General features: G+C 39.2%; 1 protein-coding gene across 1 annotated transcript in view; it reads right to left on the bottom strand.

Moving 5' to 3' along the window:
* Positions 1–27,812, bottom strand: part of LOC122791433 (bromodomain-containing protein DDB_G0280777-like) — a 1,939,725-nt gene that overhangs the window by 1,252,194 nt on the left and 659,719 nt on the right. The window contains exon 5 of the mRNA XM_044059175.1: positions 10,966–11,146. Within this exon, the coding sequence (XP_043915110.1) occupies positions 10,966–11,146 (181 nt within the window). The remainder of the gene's footprint in view (positions 1–10,965; positions 11,147–27,812) is intronic.

Below are 27,812 nucleotides of genomic sequence, written 5' to 3'. Positions count from 1 at the left end.
AAATAACTCCAGTGTGTTTACTATAAATAGATAAGAACTTTTTTCAGCTAAAACTAACATTTTGTTCACTATAAATTTCAGTAATGAAATTACATTGAAGCCTTTGTTGATGTTCAGTCCAGGAAACAGGCAAACGATCCAGCTGGTACCCCTTACTTCAAGGGTAATTAAAGCATTTTCAGTGAAATTATATGCTTTTGATGTTTTTTACTTTATACTTTATTAACCAGGTTAGTCCCACTAGCCTAGCATTCTCTTTTCAGGAAAGACCAAAACTGGTATTCACACTGACTAAAGGAAATCTGACCAAGGCACGTTATGGACTAGGTTAGATGAAAATCATTTTTAAGTAAAATTAAGGGATACACAAATATTAATACTGATATGATTTAATATGTTTTTTTACAAAGATAAAGTCTTTATTGAAAAGGTTGATAAAATATTTAATGTTATGTGGATAATTTGGAACCAAAGAGTGAAAGAAAGAATGTATAATGCTAAATGGAAGTTATCAGAAATGTTAAAAAAAAATAAGATTTTACTTGTGAAAAGTAGAGTGAGTGTCAGACATAAAGGTATTTTGAATGTAAAAAAAGTGAATATGAGGTCAGTGTAAATAGTTTCTGTATAATACTGTAAATAATGTAAATATTATTTTATTTATTCAATTTATATTGTAAATATTTAAGATTTGTTAAATAAAGGTCCCACTACTCTTCAAGGGGTACTTTGCTCTTTTCAAGAGAAGACAGAAGATACTACTGAGGAGGTGTTGGCTGGCTTGGAGTATACTGCTGATATGGGTAATAATGACAATGTTGAGAATTTACCTGAAATAATGAAGAACCAGCCTAAGGAGCAAGAGCGTATCATCACTGCTGTAGGATTCAGCAGGTTGGATAATGAAATTCTGCACTGTATGACAGCAAGGAAGAAACCTGAAAAAAAATGAGTTTTTGTGGTCCCAACCTGTGGAATTATGTTTGTCAATGGTTAAAGAGCAAAGGGAGTTGGAACCAGGTGTTTCAAGGTGAAGGAACAGGTTGCAGAACACCACAATGATGCTAATCCATTTCACGAGCAAGTGATGAAGAGAAGCTTTGCTGTGGTAGCTGAAGAAATGAGTATAAGATCTTTAACAAAAAGTTTCTATTGAAAAACAACTAACTGTCCACATCACAGTTAAAGAACATAAAACTGGACAGATGTCTTGTGTGGGACTCTAGTATAAGACATTAGACTGACAATTCACTTAAGAAATATTTTAGGTACAGTGGCCAAAAGGAAAGAAAGAAAGAATTTCATAATGACAGGAAATAAATCCAAGATGGGGAAAGCATAACTTTTCCCTCTTATCTATTAATGTTAATAATATTTGTAACACAGAAAGCCAATAAGCAATCTTGAAAAAATGGAAAAAAATGCAAACAATGTAGAAATGGTCTATTAGACATTAGACTGTTATCAGAGACGCAAAGTAAGTGGTTATGAAGGATTAAGATAATACAGCATCAGAAATGTGCAGGTCTTCCTTGAATTACTGTATTATGGAACACAAATGAATGGTAGACATATGAAATGAGCATTACTGAACCAGAGATAACAGAAGTAATAGACTGCAGAAGATGACAAGTGACTTAACAGTAACAGCAGTGTACATATATACAGCAGGTAAGGAAAAAAAGAGTTTATCAATATTATGGATATTTAAATGTTAATAGGGAGTTTATAATACTTGGAGTCTTTAAATCTGATGTAAAAGAAAGTGAGAAAACAGTAGGAAAGGATGTAAAGATTTGTATAGACATACGTAAGTGCTTCCATCTTAAGGTGAATGAACAATATAGTTTCACATATAGAAGAAGTAATATAACAAAAGAAAAAAGATTAAGAAGCAGGATTCTCACATCATCACAATATTTTGGCAGACTTCATTGAGAATAAAGTAGTATTAAAAGAGAGTAAAGGAATAAAAAAGATAAACTGGAATTTACAAAGGACTTAACTCAATGAAAATTAAAAGCAAAACACTTTACATAAAACTTAAACAGATGAGAGTGACTTTCAAAGACCAAAAAACGTGTTGAGTTGTGTACAAAATTAATAAAAAAGTCTGTATATTCAAACAGAGAATTTTGGCATGCTTGTAGAAAGGAAATGTTTGAAGAAGAATATAAGGAAGTAGAGAAGGCTGTTTAGATAACAGAAGAAGAAAGATATATACAACAAAAATAAATTGTTTTATTACATAAAATGAAAACAAGACATAAAATGTACAGGGAAAACTACATAGGTTCATAGGTGTGTACTAGGAAAATGGCCCTGGAGCCTTTACAAGCCTAGTACATAGAAGTGCCCTGACATCAAGCCGCCCGACGTTAGTTCCCAGTGCCTCTATCAAGAAGAGCCACTGGAGTGATCCCCAGGGTGAAATTTCTATTTCCCATCTACTCATCAAGATTTCTCTTGAAGAAGACCAGTGAGGTGCTCTGCTTGACATGTATGGGAAGTCTATTCCAGAGCATGGGCAGTCTCTGGGTTATGAACCTGTCCCTCTAGCATGTTCTGTTGATTGTGGTAATGAGGTTAAGGTCTCTGGAGCATGTGGTGCGGAGGGAGTTGGATTTCTTTAGATGTAGCATTTCTAACAGAGCTGGGTCAGACATGGCTTTGTAAGTCAAGCATAGATCGCTTCTTAGTAGACGATATGAGACAGAGAATAGCTGGAGTTTTTTGAGTCTGTCTATGTAGGACATGTCTTTAAGGCCTAAGATCCTTTTTGTCAAGTACTTTTGTGGCCTTTCCAGCTGCTGCATATGTCTAATGAGGTACATGCCAAATGAGGCAAATATACTCAATGATTGGCCTAATGAGAGAAGAGTACAGAAAGATGATGACTTCTTTCTTCCTGGATGCAAAACCCTTGGTAATGAGATGTGCCACACAGAAGGACTTTCTGACCACAGTGGCAATGTGGTGGTCGAAGGAGAGGTTGCTGTCAACCTGTGTCCCCAGATCTCTTATAACGCCTTCAGTGTTCAGTGGGCTCCCATTGATGTGGTAATTGGTAGGAAGTGAGTTTTTCCCAAAGGGGATGATGATGCATTTTTTGGCATTAAACTTAAGGCCATGGTTTCAACATAAATCATTGGTCTCAGTGAGGCCTTTCTGTAGGATGCCTGCATCACTTGGGAAGTTAATAATGGCTCCCAGCTTGCAGTCGTCTATGAACTTGGTCAGCCAGAGTCCCTCCATGTTGGCCTGGACTCCTGAGAAGTAGATGCCAAACAGGAGAGGACCCAGGACCAATCCCTGTGGGACTCCACTCGTGACTGGTTGACAGTATGGCTTGGAGTCCACTACTTTCACACTGTGGGTTCTATCTGTGAGCCAATTTGCAACTCACCTAGTGATATAGGGGTTGATGCCTAGTTTGATGAGTTTATTAATAATTCCTGAGTGGGGAATGGTATCAAAGGCCTTGGACAGATCGAGGTAGGCTGTATGAACTGCCTTGCCCTCATCTACAGCTCTGGTGACTGGCTCAAAGAAGTCAACCAGGTTGAGCAGGCATGACCTACCTTTCACAAAACTAAATTGCATGGTATCCAGAGTTTGGAGATTCTCTATATCCTTGTTAATTAGGTCCATGATGATGCGCTCTATAGCCTTACATATCAGACTCGACAAGCTAACGGGGTGATAATTCCCAGGGTCTGTAGTCGCTCCCCCCTTTATGCAGAGGGCTGACTGTAGCAGTGCACCATTTGGTAGGGAAAAAGCCTGAGGTGAGGCTATGATTGAACAGGGCACACAGAAGTCGTGCCAGTTCACTTTGTAGTTCATGTAGAACACATCCAGGGATATTGTCGAGTCCCATGGAAGCTGTATTCTTGACCTTGGATAATGCAGTTTTAACCTGTGCTGCAGTAATGCTGGGTGCCTGGCATTCCTCCGATATTGTGACTGGTCCTTTAGGGGATGAGAAAGGGGTAAAGTTGGCACTGAATCTGTTGGCTAGTATGTTGGCAATATCTGTTGGCTCAGTATAGGAGGCACCATTGTGCAGTAACTCAGAGCAAACCTAGGTATTGTTGTGGAGATTCCTGATACAACTATAGAAGGCTTTGTGGTTGTTTTTAGTGTCTGCTGCAATTCTGCCTTCATAGTTGGATTTAGAGGTATTGATGAGGGATCTCAACTTTTTGCTGAGACTAATAAGGGAGTTTTTCCAGTCTTGGGACTTCACCTTTTTCTGCAACAGTTTCTTCCTTCTGTTATACAGTTTATTAATGGCAGGGGACCACCAGATTGGCGTCCTTTTTTTGGAGGAGAGCATCTTGGTTCTGTTGGGTATGGCTAGTTCCACGCATTTATGTACGTGCTCATACAGTGCACTGGTGCATGATCCGGCAGTCATGCATCTATTTTCCATTGACATGGGTGCCGTGAAGTTAGCCACCTCTGTTTTTAGGAGCCCAATGTCAGCTATGGAGAAGTTTTTCATGGTGGTTACCTTTGCGGAAAGTGTGGGTGAGATGTGGATTTCCATGGGGATTAGTTTGCGGTCAGACCTTACCAGGGAGGAATTGACTATTAGTGTAGAGCAACAGTTGCCCATGTTAGTAATAGCCGGGTCAAGGATGTTGCTTCCTCTAGTGGGGGTAAGAATGAGCAGATCCAGGGCATTGGAATTGTTAAATTCCAGGAAGCGTTGGGCCAGTGTATTGGTGCATGAGTAGTTTTCTCAGTTGACGGAGGGGTAGTTGAAGTCACCTAGTACGAGAGTGTTGGGTTGGACCTTAATAGTTTCCAGGGTGCTTGGGAAGGTGGAGTGAGAGTCTCAGATGTGTTATGCTAGGTTACTAGTCTGGAGGTTTGCGTATCTTTTATGAATATGGAGACACCAACATCTTTTTAGCTTCGGTTCATGTTCTGGGGCCAAAAGATGTGGAATGAGTTATAGCCTTGTAGTGCAGGGGTGCTTTCTGCTGCTCTAAACCAGGTCACTGTTACAGCACAAATGTCGATGTTCTCCATTTTGAGGAGTGCTTCAAGCAAGTGCATCTTGAGATTTAGACTTCTAGCGTTGAGCAGCATGACCCACAGATTGATTTATTTATAGCTGTTATGATGGTAATTTGATCTTTGGAATACCGCCTAAAAAAGGCACTATAGGGGTGACAAAAGCCTAAGCCAGTATCCGGAAACCCAGGGGTGACAGATGCAGGCCATTTCAGGCAAAGCATCGAGGTATGTCAATCATGTCATCCCAAGCAGACAAAGACTGGATCCTCTTAGAATGACACCAGAAATGTAGCCAACTGTTGAAGTCAATCATTTTCTGCTTGTACTGTGGTATCATTCTGGGTAACGGTAGGATGCTGCTCAGGGCCAGGGTCATACCTGCCTGGGCCAGATAATCCGAGAGCTCCTCCATGTCTCTATCATGTAGTCCAGGGAGGTGTGTCTCATTCACACCCACATGGACAATGACAGAGTCATACTTGTACTTGTTGTGGAGTGACCTAAGTGCGTGTGTTGTGTGTCAGATTCTGGCACCTGATAGACAGCTGGCTGTTACCTCCTCCTTATTCAACCTAGTGAGTGGGACATCAGTGTGCCTCACTATCGAGTCACCTATGATAGTGTACTGGGCAAGCTGTTTTGCCCTAGAAGTTTAGGTTGAGGAGCACACTGTGTAGGTAAGCTATGTGTCTTGTGGTTTGTGCTGTGTTGTGGTGGTCGAGTGAGTTTTTCCTTGGAGGTCTCTGCTGTTTGGGTAGATTTCTACTGACAGCCTCTGCGAAGGTGGGTGTGTGGTTTGTGTTTTTATGTGAGAGCTGTGATGGTGGGTGTTCTGGAGGGCTATGTGTTGCATGTGGTGAGGTGCAGGTTTTGACCTCCTCCTCTTGACCAGCTATTCCGGCCTTGGCTTGAGAGTGCACGGCTTCCAATTTGGATATATAAGTGCATCTCTCACAAGTCTAAGTGTTGGGAGGTAAGAGGAGACGGTTGTCTGTGTACATGAGGCAGTTGCTACACTGCCTCAGAATGCCCAAGTTCACCAGGTTAATAGGAGAAAGCACAGTGAACTGACCTTTAGAGATGCCAGGAGGGATGGTCATTATTACTAAGTACTGGAGCTGTTTCCTTATATATTCCTTTTACAGGAAAATGTCACTCAAGGTGTCTGAGTCTGTACAGAGTACTGCCAAACACTTGAGGGAAAACTAATATGCAGACCCTGAAAATTTAAAGATGAAGTATTTATTTATTTTATTAGACATTTGTTAACCGGGATGCTCCAACTGGGTATAACCCTTTTTTCAGTGGTGGCTCGGGGAGAAAATCTCCACATAGACAACAGTAAAATTACAATGGGATACAGTAAAAGACAACTATTTACAAAAATTAACAATATCACCAGTAATAAATATATCTAATAACTATAAGAAAGGAGTAAGGAGAAAGAGAAGATTACAGACAAGCAATAGGATGACAGTAGGAAGGAAGCAGAGGTACAGTAGGGGAGGAGCTCAAGTAGGATGATCACAGAGACAAGAGGCAATTTAGGCCAATATTCTGAAGTTAGAAAGAAATCAAGCAGTACTTAGTGAAAAATAAAGAATTAGCTTGTCAAGAATGATGAAAAGAGGGAAATCGCATGAACGGCTACAGCCTAGCTACTACTAATGCTGGTCTCAGCAGAGCTTCACTCTGTTGGGATACAATACTCCTTTGCTTCTTCTCTCACCAGAAACAAAATGTCAGCACCAATCTAAAGAAGAGAAGCAGGCCACGGCCTGTTTGGTGATCCACAGTCTTGTCCCAGATGATGCAAGGGTATGCAGGCTTGTAGCCTTTTTCTGGTAGATGCCTTGATTACCAACCAGACCAATCACGTATGTTAAGCACAGACATTCACTCTCCAAGCAGAAAGAGTCAGGAATCAATGCACTCTGCTCCTACTCTCACCAGGATCAGAATTTAAGCACAGATTCCAAGCTGTTGCCTATAAAGCAGTTAAGCTTTCTGGTGATTAGCAGTCTCCAGGAAATAATGTAACTGCACTCTTTCTCTCACCAGGAGAAAAAAGAAGCACTAATCTCAAGATGACTACTGATAGGCGGAATGTGGGCTCTTCAATAGATGCTTAATGGTATGATGAAAAAAATGGTTTATCCTAAACACTGCAGTGTGCACTATTGGAGTTAGATGTGAAAGTAGGTAACTTAAGTTTTACCTGTCTAAAAAGTTAAGTTTTAGTGGAGAGTCACTATTTTTAAAACAGCAAGACAGATTGAAAGGGGGTGTTCACTTTTGTATTCTGGTACTATGGAATACAGTAGGATGGACAATAAATTTAAACAGGTGAAGGGGAGTGATTTCACAAAATGATAATTTTGTGCTTACACCAGCCAGTAAAAGCAGAGAGGAAATGAGATATATGGTCAAATTAACATAAAGGACAGGCAACTAGAAAGACAGTGGTATTTAAGAACACAAGAGTAACCAGGTGGAAGGGTGGGGAAAATTTCTGTCTGACTCACAAGAAACAGAGCTGTGATCTCTTTCCATGTTTTAATATGCAGTTAAAAGCAGAATACAAGTAAAACACAGTGTACAAAATAGAAAAAGGCAATAAAGTAATACAAAATACAACAAATAAAAAGCAAACTAACCTTTCCCTCACAGCAAACTGTAGCAGAGTCTGGGTGAGCCTTTCCAGTAAACCTCTGAAATGTTTTTTTTGCCCCTTAAATAGAAGGTTTAGTTCCTAGCTCCACTTCCCTCAGTTCACAGATGATTAACCTTAACTGACCTGTTCTAACTTATGTGCGACTCTAATTGACCTGTTCTAATTTCTGTCTGACTCACAACAGACAAAGCTGTGGTCTCTTTTCAAGTTTTAATATGCATTTAAAAGCAGAATACAAGTAAAACACAGTGTAAAGAAAACAAATCACAGTATACAAAACAGAAGAAGGCAATAAAGTAATACAAAATACAACAAATAAAAAGCAAACTAACATTTCCCTCACAGCAAACTATAGCAGAGGCTGGGTGAGCCTTTCCAGTAAAGAAAAAAGAGGAGGTACATTTCTTATTAGGGTGGCAAGTAAAGTTTATATGATGGAAACAGTAAATGAAAAAGTCCGTTAAAATTTTCAAGGAAAGATGTCAAAGAATGCATGCCAGAATGCATGGATGAGTATCTTAGAAAAAATGCACAAGAAGGAAAGTAGTAAGGGGAAAGATAAGTAAAGTGGAAATTAAACAGATAAGAGATACTGGAACATTCTTACTTAGGGAAAACAAAATGAAATAATTAGAAAGGACTACAGTAAAGGAGGAATGTGATACAATACCAAAGTAGGATAGCATAAGCTATAAGTTTCATAAAGATATGGTAATGGAAGACAGGGTTTTTGAAAGTATGGAATGAATTGAATGGTTAAAGGTAGGACAAAGACATAAGAAGATATGCAGACATCATTAAATTAACATGAAAGAAAGATGTGCAAGGAAAATTAATGAACTGGAGACTCAAATCTTTGTAATGTACAATATAACTATGGTGGTAATATTATAGTATACATCTAAAAAAGTATTCAAGGATGTTACAGCAGATGGAGAGTTTAGAATTAAAGACAAAAAGCATAAGAGAAATGCTAGTTATTATGAGGAAGTAATAAAATCAGCGAAGAAAGAATGAAAGGATACATATTTGTGTATAATGTGTTAAAAGCATATGACAATGTCAATCATGATAAATTATGGGAAATTGTACAGCTTTATGAGATTCAGGATTTAGATAATCAGGTTTTCTTATAGAAAATATGATAAAGCATAAACATGGATGAGTCCTTTAATAAATCCATGGATTTTTATTTACTGTTTGCATTTGTTAACTGGGACAATCCATATGGGAAGAACCTTTTCATTGGAAGCCTGATGAGAAAACATTCACAATAATACAAGATAAACAACTAAATATTAAAAATAAGCAGTAGTAAAAATATAAGCAGCACACAAAAACAAATAAAACATGGTAAAATAAGTAGAAGTGAAAAGTTTTGTAATAAATGCATGGATAGGAGAAGAAATTAAAACAGAAAAGAGTGAAGCAGGGTGATGAGCACCAGCTTATTTGATTTAATGATAAATGTGATGATGTTAATGCAAGAACAGGAAGTAAAGAATGCACACACACAGACACACACACACACACACACATATATATATATATATATATATATATATATATATATATATATATTACTTAAAGAGATAATTAACATTCCAGTGATAATGAGTTACGCAAATGATGTTGTGGTTTTGATTAGAAACAAGGTCTGGGTAGGTGTATTAATGTCAGTAATAAAAGATAGGAAAAGTAGGATCTTAAACCAAGTGGTAAGACTTATTTTTTGATGACAGAAACTGACATTTTAGAAACAAATTGTAGAAAGGAAGAAGTTATATTAACACAATGGAGACACAGAGAGATAATGGAAGAGATAAAAGATGTTTTAATGCATGGGAGTTATATAAGTTGCCATATGCAAAGCAAGTATATCTAATTCATACTCTTTTCTTCAGCACACTGGAGTACACAGGGGGGATATTTATGTTTCAAGTGCAATAGAAAAAGAACCATTTTCCTTTAGTATTTACTGTGGTGTCGGTTCTAGACCAAGCCCAATAAAGAGGAGAATACTGTACAGTGAGAAGGAAAAGGGAGGCCTGGGCATGATTAATTCATTTTTTTTAAGTTCATTACACTTACTTTGGAAGCTAGACCTACTAATTAAAAAGAAGACAATGTGATTTTGAATATTCTTTTCTGTAAGCATATGGAAAATTTCCGGGAAATAAAATGAAAACAAATTCTGAAAATAAGGAACTTATGGATTGCTGTAAAAAGATAAAAGAGTAGACTATAATAGTGGGGCATATGAAAATCATAAAGAATGATTCATATAAATCATGGAAAAATTATTTTATATAAACCCATGGGAGGGGTACATATACAGGATAAAAATGATAAAAGAAAGAAAACAAAGACTTAAAAATATAAGAAAATGTGACAATATCTCTGGAGATTAGCTTTACATAAACTCCCACCAAAAGAGTTAGTTAGTTAGTGAAGTATAAGCAAATGAAGAAAAGAAAATACAATGTCTGAAATGAAACTGAATCAACAGAGCGTGCATTTTTAAAATGCAGCACAGAGAAAACATTTTGATAAGAAAATAAATATTTTTGGAAAATTCAGGAGGTTAGTTAAAAGTAAAAATAGAAATGATTCTGTATGGACTTCATGAAAATGTGGAATGAAACAAAGCTGATGAATATGACAAAAAAAATTCTGCCTATATATGAAAGTTATGGTCGGCAAAATGTAGAGTGGTTTTGTATAAGATGACATGGGAATGAGCAAAAACATTGTGTTTTGGTTATGGATAAAGAGGGTGGTTGAAAAAAGTGATTCAGGTATTGCATCTTGATTTGATATTGTAAATATGTACATTACCTTGATTTTGAAATGTAAGCAGTGAATATGTTTTTAATAAAGGCCCCACCCTACTCTTCGGTAAATGCCACTGTTTTACAAACATCTTTTCTGCCCACATCACCTCTTTTTTCATTGTTGCCCTAGAGATATACAATTGCGATCTTACAGTGTTATTCGGGGCAAAAATTAGTGATAAAAAGAAACACTACATTTTATGTTATCGCAGTATCTTTCTTTTTTGACTACTACTGTTGCATTTTATCTAAAGTTCACCTAGACACAAACTTGTATCTTTTCAAAATATATTTACATCTAGATGTTAAAGACAGTGTACACTGTTTTAACTATGAGTTATCAATCAAAAAGGGACATCATTTTAAGTAGGCCCTGCCCATTTACTCAAACAATTTTAAATAAAAAAATGAATAATAACATTTTATTACCTTCCCTAGCATATGTTCGTTGTTCCTCTTCAAATCGTTTTACGTCTTCTCTTGTAATTATGTGCTGCTGCTTTGGAGGAGGAGAAGGAGAAGAAGAAGAAGAAGGAGAAGGAGGAGATGGAGGAATGTTTGCTAACCTTTCTTCTTGTTCTTGAATCAATGCAATCAGTTCTTGTCTTTCCTAAAATTAAGATAAATCATTTTCAAGTAATTTTCGACACAAATTATGGAATATAAGAAAAAATATAACTTACTAATTTGCTGAATACCTAAGCAGACTGATTCATATGGATTCTTTTCAGCTACAACTCAGGTATACATCAATACAGTTACAGATATAATATCTTCTTGAGGATATATTACAATAAGGACAGACTTTCTAGAATCACATCACATCATAAGAAAGGAAGTACTGAGTATTTACATGAAGCAATTGACAAAACATATATACACAAAGTGTATACTACTCACATGGAATAAGTCGCAGTGCACAATGTTTACATTTCAGTTCATATGGATGGTAAAAATTGTATAAACATCTGTGACATACAATATCACATTATACCTTTAGCTTATCAGCTGTATGGCATGTACTATACAAAACTTACAGAACCTTCAAAAAATATATCTGCATATTCATGAATTTGCTGGCATGTATGTTTATAATGCACTTTCCATGCTAATGAAGTATTTAAAAGACTAATTTTCTTAGGGTACACAACAGGAAACTGTATTTAAACATAGGGCTACCTGTAACATACAAAGACTAATATGCTGAAAGTGTTTTCTTGACAACAACTTTTACAAAACATAGTTACAGGCACAAACCATAAGTGTGAGCAACTTTGTTAAAGATAAGATCAAGAAAATATTGCAAACATCTTATAATCAGTTTGTATGTCATAAAAATATTTATCAAGCAAACATATATTACTTACAGTTATGTTGGAATGATCACACAAATACATACTGCTTACAATTATGCTGGAATGTACAATACTGCATACTGCTACTGCTATAGATTTGGTAACATCATTTTGATTTAAAACTGCAAAACACTGTTCTCTTTGGCCTCTAATAGATAAGACAGCAGTATCTAAGGGTTATTGAAATTTGTGTATAAGATATTACACCACACTGAATAATGATGAATAACTGATATATTACTTTGTATGCGCAAGTTAGTGGTTGAAGTATAAATGGGTGACATATGTTTCTGTTCATGTCCATGGGTATTTTTACGAGTGGATCAATATTCAGATGCACATTTGTACTGCTTTTTTGTTGTCATATGACCCTTAGTGGAGGTACCATAAGGAACTTTAGTAATTACTTGTCTGCTGTACTTCTGTAGCACATGTTGATAGTGTCACTGTCAATCACCCTGGCAAGCAGAACTACAATGAAACACTCTATAAATGTTTGACTCAACACTAACTTAGAAGAGAGCAAATGATCCTAACTACAGCTCTATCTAAAAGTTTCACCTTCCAAAACAAGTAAAGTGCACAACATTTTTTTAAAAATGCCTAGTGCAACTACTTTTCTGAGATGTACTAATTCTCTAAGACATCAAGGTCTCCAGGTAAGACATACAGAGCCCATACAACTGATGCTGAGAGGAAAGGTTGAGTACTTAACATCAACAAATACTACAGAACCAAAAAATTTATTGTGGTCATTAACTTTCTGTCACAAGCATACATTTGCCTTTTTTATGCTGCTACAGTTGCTGAATTTCCAAGCATTAAATGGAGGTGGACAGCGCTTCTCATTTTCCAAGAGGCTTTAGAAAAAAGAATCAAGCTTAGCATTGGAGCTTGTTTTCTTTCATTCAACTGCATCACCTTGAAAGGAAATGTTTTTTATTGCTGGTTTAACATTAACAATTTTCATTTTGCTACACTTCTTGAATAATGCTGTGTGTGCTAATATTACTAGTACAAGGGAAGGAATGTGAAGATAACCATTTCAATCCTCTCTTACCAAACTATCTATACTTTCTATTCACTCTCTTTTCTGCATCCAAGATAATACTTTACCCTCCCCTATGAGACCTCCTTTAGTTTTCTTCCTCCCCTATGAGACCTCCTTTAGTTTTCTTCCTTCCAAGTCCACTAGTAAACATCAGCTTTCAAAACCCTTTTTCTCTAGATGAAATGTATCAAATTAACACATACTGTATCATGTTATAGTCATGTCATTATGTATGTACCTACCTGTTAACTGTATGATTATGTACTTATCAACCAATTAATATGTCCTTGTAAAATTTGCTTTGTATGTTCATTTTCTATGTCATAATTGTGGAGCTTTTCTCTCAGGGCCTCCACTGAAAATGGGTGCCTCACCCAGTGGACTTTCCTGGTCAACAAATGTCAATAAATAATAAATAATAAATAAATAATAAATTATACATCACATATATTGTTATATATCATACAGTCTAAGCAACATTACATGAATTATTCAATATCTGCCTTGTCTTTTGTTTACATTTAAACAAGAAACATCTTTACTAAATTATCACTTATGACACAGGGAAGCATACATTTATATAAATGAAAACAAACCATACTGATATAATCCCATATGCAAGCATTTTACATCACAAACCATACTGACACATCCCTATCCAATCAATGCCAGTCAAACATTACATATCTACTTAAAGTTCTGCCTTCTTTTAAACCTCATTCCTCCCCTGTATGTATTGTTCCCATAATTCCCATTTTTTCTATGTAATTTGCTCCTACCCTTTTTTAAAGATCCCAATTCCAGTTGTTTTATCTCTGTTACTACATTCACTACTTCTAGTACAGTTGGTTCAGACTTTGATTTCCATTTTCTAGTAACTGTTTTTTTGGCAGCAACCATAATTAGAGTCAGCAAGGGCTTACTATGTCTAGCCAATTCCGATTCTGTATCAAAGCTCAGAAAAATAATTTCCCTAGTTACACCAATTTTCTCGACCAGTATCTCTGACACAGTAGTTTGCAAGGAATCTTTAAAGTCTGCCAACTCATTATATTTCCAGAAAAATATGTTCCCAATTACGTTTTTTTTCTCCATCATACATCCAACATTTGCTATCTACCTGAGGAAAAATTCTCTGAAGTCTACTTGGGGTATAAAAGTATCTATATAAACATTTCCAAGCAAAAATCCTAAATCTCTGATTTTGTTGAATATTTAGGAGACATATATTCCAAGTTGTTTCTTTGTGAATTCCTTAACCGATCTCTCCTCCCAATCCTTTCTAACCTCTGCTGATTACTTTTTATACTTGTCATGCAATATTTTATATCCTCTACTAATTATTCCTTTTTTAATGGCAGCTTCTGTTCTAAATTCTACTAAAAACTCTATCAGTGCTGGTCTTTCATTTGCAACCCCCCCACCACTTCTTTATCTTTCCCTACACTCTGACATCAGTCCTTGATAGGGAAGGTAATCTCTAATCTGCAGTCCAAATAAATTCTTGGTGTCTTCCCATTCTCTTATCTTTCCTTCTGTAGTTATTTGCTCCCAATACCTTGGTTCCTTTGTCAGTTTTCTCCTATGATTTCCAGCTTCCTCTTGCCTATTGTCCATATCAATAATTGCAGTTATTGCTATTGGCAGAATCTCCATTTTCCATTCCCATGCTGGCTTCATTCTTAGAATACTTTCTGATACTTTATGAATAAAATATTCTGTGTGATTAGTGTTATTCTTAAAGATCTGCATCCAAAATCCCAGTCTCTCTTTGTTTCTTGAGCTTCCCCCATTTCATCATCAACCCTTTCCACTTTGAATTATAGGTTTCTACTTGTGCTATGTATAGGAGCCTTAACTGTGTAGTTCTGAAATACCCCTACAAATCTGGAAATCCCAATCTGCCTTGTTCTATTGCAAGAATCATCTTATCCCACTTGACTCTTGCTGTCTTCCCGACAGATAAAATCCTTCAGCTCTTTATTAACTGTTATCCACAACTTCTCTTCTGGTTGATAAAAATATGCCTGACCGGTGTATAAGACTAAAAGGACTAAAAACATTTTAACTGCTTGTATCTTACTATCCATATCCATATAACAGAGCTTCCAATTTCTCAGTTTTTGTATTATCCTTTTGTTTAGTCTCTTCCCATACATCTTTACCTGCCACACCAGAATCATTTTTAATCCATACTCCTAAATGCTTCATTTTATCATGTCCCCATAAATAGAGATATTGCTGAATCAGTTCATGTGTGGGTATTTAATTTTTCGCTATTGCATTTGTTTTAGCTTCGTTAATTTTATATCCAAAAAGATTTGAAACTGTCTCAAAATATTCTATAACACTGCAAATGCCCTTTCTGGTTCTGTCAAGTATAAAGTAATATCAGCTGCAAATATAGCCAAATTTTCTTAGCTACCGTACCAATTATATCTATGAAATTAGTTAGTCCCTTAGTTTCTTTGCCAATGGTTCTAAACATAATGTAAATAACAAACAGGAAAGAAGACATCCCTGCCTGGTTCCTCTGCTCAAGCAAAGCTTATCAGAGAGGAGCCCACCCACTTCAATTTTCACCTCTGATCCTCCTACTCAACCTTATAATTTTATCAGGGCATGCAAATGGTTCCATTGCCCTGCTCACAAAGTCCCAGCTTACTCAGTCAAATGTTTTCTCTGCATCAAGACCCACCAACAATACTGGTATTTTCTTACATTCTGCTTCACTCTGGACCATCACTGTTTTGTTAATGTCGTCAAATGTTTGCCTCCCCTCCACAAAACCATAATGATCCATATCTATCAATTTTGGCATCATCTTTGCCTTTCTTTTAGCCATTATAGACATAAACACTTTATAACCATGATTTAGTATTGAAATGGGCCTGTATGAAGCTGGATCTGATGGATCTTTACCATCTTTAGGTATTACAGCTACCACCGCTTTTTTCCAGGATGTTGGTACTTCTCTTCCTCGTAAAATACTGTTAAACAAAGCCTTCCAGATCTTTGTCAGTTTTTTCCATCCTAGTTTCCAAATTTCCACAGGAATACCATCTATTCCTGGGGACTTTCTTGTAGATTGGTTATATATCAACATTTTATCTCACCTCCTCCTATATTAACTGTTAGTAATTGAGCCTCATCTGCTTCTAACCTTGGCATACTTAATTATTCCATAAACATTTGTATCTTTTCTTGATTTCCATATTTCTCTGCTTTATAGAGACTTTCATAGAATTTCTGAAATATTTCTAATACCTCTACAGGATCACTTGTTACCCTCCTTGCTATAGGCTCCCTAAGCTTGGTAACAGCCCTTTTCTACTTTCTGTTGCCTGAGTCCTTGTGCTAAAAGATTTTGTGCTCTATAGTTATTATTTTAAAAAAGAATAGTTGTGTAAGAACTTACCATAAACTTAGATGTAATTCTCTTCCATGTTGCAGTATTCATAACAGTGGGGAGGTGGCTGCCTGCAGCACCAGACATCCGGCCAGTATACCAAAGTTTTAGGATAAAGGGTATGTGTGACGTTGCATGTCAGAGTCATAAACTGATGTTGGCTATAAATGTGACATCTGTATGTACCCAACCCAGAACTGACTGCTGCATACAGTAGTACCCCTGGGATGCTAGAAGAAAAGGAAGCCGTTCAGACCCACATATATCACCAGTCAAGGAGGTAAGTATATTTTAGAGGTATGTTGCAACTGTTGTTGTGCCCTACTTGGATGCAAGGAAGCAAGTGAAATCCCACACAAGAAAGGATAAACAAATGAAAGAGGGGGTAGGGGGGACTGAATACTGCAACATGGAAGAGAAGGACATCTAAGGTTATGGAAAGTTCTTACACAACTATTCTATGTCCTTCTATTCTCATGTTGCAGTATTCCTAACAGTAGGGAGAGTACCAAAGCTTTAGGTGGGAGCCTGGAAGACAGGTTGAGAGGCAGGGTTAATGAGACCCTGTAAAATTTAACCTTGCAAACCCAGATCTGGCTCTAGAAATCAAATCTAGTTTGTAATGCTTGGTGATAGTATGTACAGAAGAGCAAGTGGCCGCCTCCAGAATGGAAGCATAGTCAACACCCCTAAAAAGGCTGTTGAAGATGCAGCTGCTCTAGTAGAGCGAGCTCTCACATTGGAATTCAGTTCTTTTCCAAGAAAGGAATAGCAAAAAGAGATTACCTTAGAAATCCATGAGGCAACAGTCTCTTTTGACAATGCCTTCCTCAAGGCCCTAAGGTGAAAGAAGACAAAAAGCTGGTCAGACTTTCTAATGGATTTGGTCTTGTCCAGGTGATACCTTAGCTGTCTATGAACATTCAAGGAATGCAAAGTTCTTTCTAAGGAGTTTTGAGGTTGAGGGAAGAAAACAGGTAGATTAATGGTCTGATTCAAGGAGAGCTCATTAACCACCTTAGGCATGAAAGAAGGATTGGTCCTGAGGGAGACAATGTCTCTATGGAAGATAAGGGAAGTGGAGTGGCCATAAGGGCTTGGATTTCTGAGACCCTCCTGGCAGATATAAGGGCCACCAGCAGTACTGTTTTCCAAGTACATAGTTTAAGTGATGCTGAGTGGGCCAGTTCAAATGGAGGCAGTGTGAGTTTTTCTAGCACAAAATTAAGATCCCATGATGGAGGGATAGGTCTACAAGGGGGTCTGATATGAAGAACCCCTTTTAAGAAGAGTTTTACCTCTAACCTGGATGCCAAAAGAAGTACCAAAGGAAGGCAGGTGGAGATGACTAACAAATGCACTTTTACAGAAGAGTATGTAAGTCCTGAATGTAGAAGCTCACACAAGTAAGAAAGGACCATGGGTACTGGAACAAGAAAAGGGTCCTGTTCCTCCTTGAGATACCACCTAGAGAATCTCCTTCCATTTTGATATATAATTTCTCCTGGTACTAGGTTTCCTGGCCTCCTGCAGGATATTGTGTATGTCCTCTGAATACAGGTGTCTGAAGAGGATCAAAATTCTATCACCCATAGGGTCAGTTTGAGGTTGAGCACCTGAGGGTGGATGAGGGACCCCCCCCTGTCTTGTGGAAGTAGGTTGAATTGGTGAGGTAACCTGTGAGGATTGCCCTTGGCTAATAGGTATAAGAAGAGAGAACCATTGCTGTCTATGCCAAAAGGGGATCACCTGCAGGATTTTTGGTTTGTCCCTCTGGATCTTCAGAAGGACTTTTTGAATCAGTGTGAAGGGGGGAGCACAGAGAGACATCCCTGACCATGAAAAAGAGAAGGTGTCCACCTTCTGATTGTGTGGATGTGGGTTTCTGGTGCAGAACAGAGAAATCTGTCTATTCTGGGAGGAGGCAAACAGATCTGCCTGTGGAATACCCCACTTGTAAATAAGATCCAAGAATATCTTCCTGTGATGCATCCATTTGTGAGAGGATGCTGAGGTACTGCTGAGGATATCTGCCATCACATTCTCTGCTGAAGGAATGTATACAGCTTGCAAATGAATGTTTGGTTTCACCGCGAGGGACCAAATCTGAATTGCCAAGGTGCAAAGTGGATAGGACCTTGTCCCTCCCTGCTTGTTGATATATCACAGAACAGTCATATTGTTTGTGACTACCTTAAAGGTGCCTGGTAGGAGAACTTGTTAGAATGTTCGTAGTGCCAAGAGAAGGGCCCTCAGTTCTTTGATATTGATGTGGTCCATTTGTATCTATGTGGACCACTCATCCTGAACTTTGTTCTGGTTGCTGTTGCTTTCCAGAATGGCTACCCAACCCAGATCTGATGCATTTGTGTAGAGGTGTTGTGAAGGTGGAGGGATCTGCAAGGGTACCCCCTGATTGAGGTTGATGGATGAAATCCACCATGCCAGCTCCTTTTTCAAGCATGGGAGAAGAGGGAGCATAACATCCAGTGGATGGGAGTGTTGGTTCCACAAATTCTTCAAGACCCATTGGAACTTTCTCATATGCAGCCTTGCAAAGGGAAGCATGGGAATCAAGGATGCCATGTGGTCTAGGACCCTCAGAAATTCCCTCCGAACAAGTTCTGGGAAAAGGCTTCCCATTGAGGTGCTGGTACTGAAGCTTTGTGTTTTTCTTTTTGTTTCCTTTTAACTCATTCACTCCAGAGCAGCTCAGAAACTGTTGCCTGCTTACTTCCACCATAGGAACAACAATGCAGCCTGAGCTCATTTTCAGATAATCCATTTGTTATACCATACAGAAAAAGTACAGTTGTGTACACTTACCATAAATGTAGATGCTTGAGTGTATTCAATGTTGCAGTCATTACATTTGGATTATCTGCTTGCAGTAGCCCTCAGTCGGCCTGATTAACAAAGTCTTGGGTCCTGCGTCAGTTGCTGTCCCTTCTTCCATGATGTCAGGTCGTCAGGGGTATAAAACATGCAGCCAACGCCATTACATCACTTTTTCTTGCCCCAGATGTCAGGTGCCCCCCTAATGGGAAGCAATCAAATCTATAAATACAAAGATATACCTCCAACAAAAAAGCAAATACACCAAAAAGCTTTTAGAGCATAGTAAGTGAGAGTAGAGGTACAGCCAAAAGAAGAAAGGGGGCTGGAGGGAAGGTAACCAGGACTGCAACAGTGAATACACTTGAATATCTACATTTATGGTAAGTGTACACAACTGCACTATGTTCTTCGTGTTTCACTGCTGCAGTCATTACATTTGGATAGATTCCCAAAACTAAGGTTGGGAGGAGGAATTTAAATAGAATGAGGACCAGTTATAAGGCCCTGCAAGACTACAGTGGCAAAACCAGCTCTGGATTTAGAGAAAATTGGCAACTGATAATGCTTGGTGAAAGTATGGACAGAACTCCAGGTAGCAGCTTCTAGGATGTCCCTAGTAGGGACGCCCCTGAGAAAGGCTGTAGAGGTAGATGCAGCCCTGGTTGAATGGGGTCTGATGCCCTGTGGATAGGTTTTCCATGGTGCTTATAGCAGAAATGTATACAGTGGCCTATCCATTTTTAAATGGTTTGTTTTGAAATAGCTTTCCCCTCTGTCCCTGCAGCAAATGCCACTAGCAGTTGTTCAGACTTCCTTTGAGGTTTAGTCCTGTCCAAGTAAAATCTAAGCTGTCTGTGCACATCTAAATAGTGTAGTATTCGTTCTCCTTTGTTCTGTGGGTTAGGAAAGAAGGTAGGCAAATGAATGGACTGATTAAGAGCCACACTGGATACCACCTTGGGCATAGAGGAGGGATCGATTCTGAAGGACACCCCGTCCGCATGAAAGATGATGAAAGGTTCCACTTCCATAAGGGCCTGTAATTCAGATACCCTACTTGCAGAAGTGATTGCTAAAAGGAAAGCTGTTTTCCAGGAAAGAAATTTTAAATCTGCAGTAGCAGCTGGCTCGAAAGGTGGAAGAGTGAGTTTCTCCAAGACAAAGTTAAGATCTCAGGCTGGAGTTGGAGCTCTCCTGGGTGGCCTTAAATTTTTGGCCCCTCTGAGGAAAGTACAGTTGTGTACCTACCATAAATGTAGATGTTCGAGTGTATTCACTGTTGCAGTCATTACTCTTGGGTTATCCCGCCGGCAGGCTACCAACAGTCGGGGGTTATCCTGCTGGCAGGCTACCTGCAGTTGGCCTGAATTCCAAAGTCTTGGTGCGTGTCGGTTGCTGTCGCCTTTTCCCTGACGTCAATGCGCCAGGGGTATAAAAGATGCAGCCGATGCCATTTTCTTCAGTGTTTCTTGCCCCAGATGTCAGGTGCCCCCAAAAGGGTAGGCTAAATAGATTATGCCAATAAACAACATGCACTAAAGTAAACATTTCCTTCATCTACAAGCAAATACACCACATAGGTTGTATAGAATGGAGAAGTACAGATAAGACCCAGCAAATGAAAGGGGGATGGTGGGAGGGTAACCTGGACTGCAGCAGTGAATACACTCGAACATCTACATTTATGGTAGGTACACAACTGTACTATGTTCCATCATGTTTCACTGTTACAGTCATTACTCTTGGGTTGAATCCCAAAGCTGAGGATGGGTGGCTGGGCTAAATAGAATTAGGAGGGGCTATGAGGCCCTGCAGAACTGCAGTGGCAAAGCCTGCTCTGGATTTAGAGTAGAGAGGTAAGTGGTAGTGCTTTGTAAAAGTGTGCACTGAACTCCAAGTTGCAGCCTCTAAGATGTCTTTGGTTGGTACTCCTCTGAGGAAGGCTGCTGAAGTGGCTGCTGCTCTGGTAGAATGAGGCCTAATGCCCTTAGGCACTGATTTGCCATATTGTGAATAGCAGAAACGAATGCAGTGGCCTATCCATTTTGAAATAGTCTGTTTTGAGATAGCCTTTCCTTGTGATCCTGCAGCATATGCCACTAAAAGTTGCTCAGTCTTTCTGAAAGCTTTAGTTCTGTCCAAGTAGAAGCGTAGCTGTCTGTGTATGTCCAAAGAATGCAGAAGTCTCTCCCCCTTGTTCTGTGGATTTGGATAAAAGGTAGGCAAGTGAATGGTTTGATTAAGGGCTACACTGGACACCACCTTAGGCATAAAAGTAGGGTTCATCCTCAGAGAAACCCTGTCTTGATGGAAAATGATAAAGGGTTCCACAGCGATGAGTGCCTGTAACTCCGAGACTCGTCTTGCAGAGGTTATTGCTAGGTGCAGAGCTGTTTTCCAGGATAAGAATTTTATATCGTATGTTGAGGCTGGCTCAAAAGGAGGCAGTGTGAGCTTTTCCAAGACATAATTGAGGTCCCATGCAGGTACTGGTGCTCTCCTTGGAGGTCTTATGTTTTTGGCCCCTCTGAGGTACTGCCTTATTAAAGGATGAGAAAAGATAGGTGGTTCCGTATTGTAATGGGCTGAAATGGCAGAGGCATGAATCTTGATTGATGAAAAGGATAGGCCTTTGTCCAGCATCTCAGTTAAATATTGTAAAATCTGAGGAATATTTGGTACAAACGTGTCAATTCCTTGTTCCTGGTTCCAAGCACAGAATCTCTTCCATTTTTCTGTATAAGACTTTCTGGTACTGGGCCTCCTGGCCTCCAAGATAACATCCATTACAGCTTTGGAGAGCGGAGTGTTCTGAATGGCTACATTATCCGCCATGCTGCCAGATTTAAGGTCCTGAGTTGGCTGTGCAGGATCTGATTGTTTTGTTGAGTCAGTAAGTGAGAAGTTTGAGGCAATTTCCAGGCTGGACCTTGAGACAAGTTCTTTAGGATTGGGTACCAGTGCTGGCGTGGTCAGTCTGGGGCAATCAGTATCATTTTTGGCTTCTCTTGTCTGACCTTTAGGAGTACCTTGGGGAGGAGAGGCAGTGGAGGAAAGGCATATACTGTTAGGTTTTTCCAGCTGAAGGATAGGGCATCCATTTTCCATGCTTGCTTGTGGTAAATCCTCGTGCAAAATCTCTGCAGTTGGCAGTTGTGAGGGGAAGCAAATAGATCTATGTCTGGGCATCCCCATTTCCTTGTTATTATGCTGAAGACTTGTGGATCCAGTTTCCACTCGTGGGGATCCATGAGGTTTCTGCTTAGTTCGTCTGCCAGAGTATTTATTTTTCCTGGCAGGAATTGAGCTTGCAGGTGAACTTGATAAGTCAATGCTGTGTCCCACAAAGTCATGGCTTGTCTGCAGAGGGGGTAGAAATGTGTGCCTCCCTGCTTGTTTATGTACCACATGATTGTAGTATTGTCCGTCTTTATCAGTAGTTTTCCTGGATGAAGTAAATCCTTGAAAGCTGTCAGGGCATTTTGAACAGCTAGCATCTCTTTTTGATTGATATGAAGATGCATCTGGCTTGCGGGCCATGTGCCCTGAATACATTTTCCTGCCATGTGGGCCCCCCAGGCATAATCTTATGCATCCGCTGTAAGTGTCTGCCTGGCTGTGGGTAAAGTGAATGTCTGTCCCTTTTTGTTGTGACAGGCCTATGCCCACCATCGAAACTCCTATTGTAGGCAGGGAATGAGGGTAAATAATGTTTCCAGGCTGTGGCAATGTTGAGTCCAAACACTTTTTAGACACCATTGCAGTTTCCTCATATGCAGTCTGGCATATGGAATTAGTAGAATGCAGGATGCCATAAAGCCCAAAGCCTGCAGAATTTTTCTTGCAGATAACTGGGTCTTTGTTGCCAACATTTTGAAGTAAGAAGTCAGTTGCCTTTGTTTGTCTGGCGTGAGATAAGCCATCTGGGCAGTTGTATTTAAGCTTGCACTCAGGAATATTATCTCATGAGAGGGTACTAGTTTTGATTTATTTTCGTTTACTGTGTACCCTAAGCAAATTAGTAATCTTTTTACAAACGCCAGATGCTTTAGTAGAATGTCTTTGTTCTCTGCTTGAATAAGGCAGTCGTCCAAGTAAGGATATATCTGAATTCCTCTTTGTCTGCAAAATGCAATTACTGGTGCCAGGCATTTTGTGAAGACTCTGGGTGCAGTAGATAAGCCAAAGGGCAGTGCAGAGAATTGGTAGTGCATTGAGTCAGCTATGAATCTGAGGTATCTTCTGCAAGATTGTCTAACTGGGACATGCAGGTGTGCCTCTTTTAGGTCCAAAGTTACAACCCAAGACTTCTTGCCCAACATGGGCAGTAGCTGCTGCAGAGACAACATTTCGAATTTTGGAACGTCCAGAAATGTGTTTAGAATAGACAGGTCCAGTATTGGTCTCCAGGCTTTGTCCTTTCTGAGCACCAAGAAAAGTCTTGAGTAAAACCCTTGTTCCTGCTCTTGTTGTGGTACTTGCTGAATGGCCCTCATGTCCATGAGGGATGAAACTTGTTTTTGTGCCTCTGCCCATTGATTGTGTGGCAGGTCTGGCATACCTTTTGCCCTTGGCAGGGTGTGAAAGTGGAATCTGTAGCCCTGAGACACTATGTTCAAGACCCATTTGTCCTGGGTAATCATGTGCCAATTTGGTGAAAAAAGTGCTAGCTTTCCCCCTAAGGGGGCTGCCAAAAGATAAGTGCTTGGTTCTGGCAGAGGAAAGTCATTGGGACTGTTTCCTGTATGGTTGTGATTTGTCTTCTCCGCTTTTGGAGGTAGGAGCACCCCATTGTTTAGGCCTGTATGAACCTTGGGGCTGGGATCTGCCTCTGGGGTGTCTGTATTTGCCTCTTTGTGGCCTGTCTGACACTGGAAAGGACCAATTCTTTGTAGGCCAGTTCCTGCTAAATCTGGGTGGCTGTACCTGTAGGAAATCCTTAACTGTCTGCATGGATTTCACTTTATCCTCCATTTTCTTCAACACCTCTTCTGCCTTAACACCAAACAAAGTATCATGATGTAATGGAGCATCCAATAATTTTGCTTTAACATGATCAGGCAGATTCTGTTCCTTTAACCAAGCATGCCTTCTAATGACAGAACCCGTAACAGCGGCCCTGCAAGAGGCCTCCAGTGAATCAAAACCACATTGCAAAGTATGCTTTCCCACTTGTTCAGCTGCATGCAATAAATCCTGAATTTCCTTGTTATCAGAACATTCAGAATTTGTCAACATTTTCTGTTTAAGCAGTGACATTAAGTATTGTTGATATTTAAGCATATGAAACTGACAATTTAAAGCCCTTACAGCCAAGGTAGCAGAAGTGTAAACTTTTTTCCCCCATCTGTCCAGTGCCCTAGAATCCTTATCATAGGGGACAGGGTTTTTTGCAGTGGAAGCCTTGACCCCTTTGGGACCCTGAGATATAGTTTCTGGTTCAGCAGCAAGGTTTTTATATAAAATTTGTGAGAGTCTGGAACCCTGTAGTATCTGTCTGGCTTAGCAGGTGCAGGGGGTAAAGAGTCAGGAGACAGGCCGGACTCTAAAAATACATCATCAACAATGTCTAGAACAGGTGGAATAGCAAGAGGTCTGTGCTGAGGTAGTAAAAGAAAGTCTCTGAGCCTTTTCTTAGATTCTGAATAATCTTGGCTCTCCCAGTGAAAATGCTCCCTCATGGTATGCAGGGTTTCCACAAAAGAATAATCCTCAGGAGGAGAGGCTGAAGGAATAGATTCTTCAGCATCAGAATCCTCATAGGGAGGAAAAGAGTATCCCTGTTCAGAAGAGGAGTCAGAGGAAATTGAAACCTGATCAGAAGAGTCATATTCTGCTCTTGCCTAGGCCTCTTATCAGGAGGGGGATGGGAACCCCTGATCAAAGTAATTAGGTCTTCAGCCATTTTAAGCATCTGTTTCTTAGGCATGGAAGTCTGTCCAGGAGAATGCTGTACTTGTTTCTTTGTCTTTAGAGCTGTTTTAGTCTTTGTCTTTGAAGCTGATGTTTGTTGGCTAGTGATGAAAGATTAAAAACACAAAAAATAAATAAACTAAAACGTGACCATCAGGATTTTTCCACAGGCAACATCTTTGTCTGGCCGAGGCACAATGGGTCCATGCAGAATGCCTCAGCCAGTAAAGAGCGTATTACGTCAAGACGCCAACGTGGGGAGTTTGAACGAGGAGAACAAGATAGAAATGGGTCGGAGCAGTCAGTTAAAGTGCAGTCAAAGTTACCGACGAAAGAAAACACTTCTATGGGAATTATTCCTTCAGTAGAGTTGGAAACAGACCGCTTTGCTCTTTACACCACTTCCGAACCATTCGCCAGGAGTGAGAATGGTACTGATAACACACGGGCTCATTCTGGAGACGATAGTCACATACCTACAACATCCACCATGCATTTGGCAGGACGGTTGCCAATGGAGGGAGATGCGATCCCGAGTAGCATGAATACAACGGCTTTGACAGAGCCAGGAGCGAGACCAAAAACCGCACGAGGGCGACAACATTTTTTGGAAAAACTCCATGTACCAGTGAAAAAACGAGGGCCATGGAAGCGGTCACTAAGCGAGGGGAGAGACCTCAACAAGAAGAGAAGGACTCACGAATGACTTTTAGTAATTTTGATGGTATGGTGTTTAATTTATCATCTTATCAGCTTAATGATGATGAAATTAGTGTACTGAACAAAGGTTTAACCTTTGTTCCTGGGAAAACAAACATTTTTAATGAGGTTGTAACAGATATAGCCTTATTTTGTAGGAATTTAGCTTTGAAATGCATATACAATGATGCTACTGGTAATGATATGGATAGCATTAACTATGTTAATACTTTAAGACAGCCTAGCACGTTTGTACCACCTTTTACACCAGCACTAAACATGTTTTTGAAAAGTTGTGAGAAAGACCTAACACATTATTTTGGGACTCGAGAGCAAAATAGATATTATAATCTTACCCACCAACAACAAACAGCTTTGAGAGGTTTACGCAACAACAGAGATATTGTAATTAAAACAACGGACAAAGGAGGAGCAGTGGTAGTCTTAGATAGTGAATTCTACCATTCTAAGATTAGGGAATTGCTATCGGACAAAACTACCTACACACCCATTAATCCTATAGTTGTACATAGGGTGATAGAGGAAGTACATCTGGCTTTAAGGAAGTTGCACTTTGATATGTTGATAGATGAAGAACTATTAAAATTTCTGTTGATTACTAAACCCAGAACACCAGAGTTCAAAGCCCTGCCGAAGATTCATAAGTCTTTGGAAGACCCACCCTTAAGACCGATAGTCTCGGGCAGAGGGTGGGTCACTGAGAATATATCTATTTGGTTGGAACATACATTGAGACCTTATGTGGATAGATTACATAATATTTTGAAGGATACGAAACAGTTTTTAGAGATTGTTAGAGCATATGAGTTGGAAGGCTTTCAAGGGAGTACCATTATGGTCACTTTAGATGTACAAAGCCTTTTCACGGTTATAGGTAACAGCTATGGCATACTAGCCATTAAGCATGTCTTGTGTAAAATGGGAGTGGAAGAGCATAAAGTTAGCTTAATATGTACACTTTTGTCTCTAGTTTTAGAGAACAACGTATTCATAGGTGGACAGCAGATCTATAGACAGGCACAGGGGGTTGCCATGGGCACCCCCTGTGCCAACACCTATGCTAATTTGGTTTTACATCATTGGGAGGTAGAGACAATTATTAATAACGTCAACTGGGCAAATCATGTGGGAGCCTATGCAAGATTTGTAGATGATGTCTTTTTGTTTTGGAGAGGAGATGAACATCAGTTACACTGTTTTTTAGACTATTTACACACTACAACGACGTTTTTAAAATTCACTATGACTTACTCTACAAAACATATAGATTTTTTAGACACTAGGATTACCCAAAGCTCAGGAGGCTATTCCTCTTCCTTGCACAGAAAAGATTGTTGGACAAACCATTTACTATCATTTGATAGTATGCATCCACTGTATGTTTTTCCAAACATAGTACAAGGACAGCTATGTAGGGCATCAAGACTGTGCTTGGAAGATAATAATTATGAGGCAGAAGTGGAACAACTAAGCTTATGCTTTAATAGTAGAAGGTACAATGACAGGTTGATACAGACAAAAATAAGTCATAGTGCACAAAGGAGAAACAAAGACTACAAGCCTTGGTTATTAAGTAATCAGAATTAAATGTGTCCTAAGTCCAAACCAAGGAATTATGATGGACCTAGGATGTATTTTACATATAGTAGCAATATCACTGATATACAAAACATAGTTCAAAGGAATTGGAATATACTAAGGACAGAGGATAAGCTTAGTGGGATAGTGGGTCATACACCTAGGTTTGGATACAGATGTAACACTAATCTTAAAGACTTACTATGTAAAGAAAAGGGTCTCCAGGGAACTAGCACTATGATGAGTAAAGCAGGAACTGTGTGGTAATTGTAAAGCATGTTCCAGCATTAACAAGGACCCAACTTTCATTCATTCAGTGGATGGGAGAAGGTTTAGTTTTAAAGCTAGAGCGACATGCAGAACAACACACGTGGTTTATATCGCTGAATGTCAAAAATGTTTGTCCCATTAT

This window comes from Protopterus annectens, chromosome 17.part0 (assembly GCF_019279795.1).
Source record: "Protopterus annectens isolate FY-2018-M chromosome 17.part0, PAN1.0, whole genome shotgun sequence".
Taxonomy (NCBI): Eukaryota; Metazoa; Chordata; order Ceratodontiformes; family Protopteridae; genus Protopterus; species Protopterus annectens.
The sequence above is the reverse complement of the archived record's forward strand: the minus strand, read 5'-3'. Positions and strand labels throughout refer to the sequence as shown.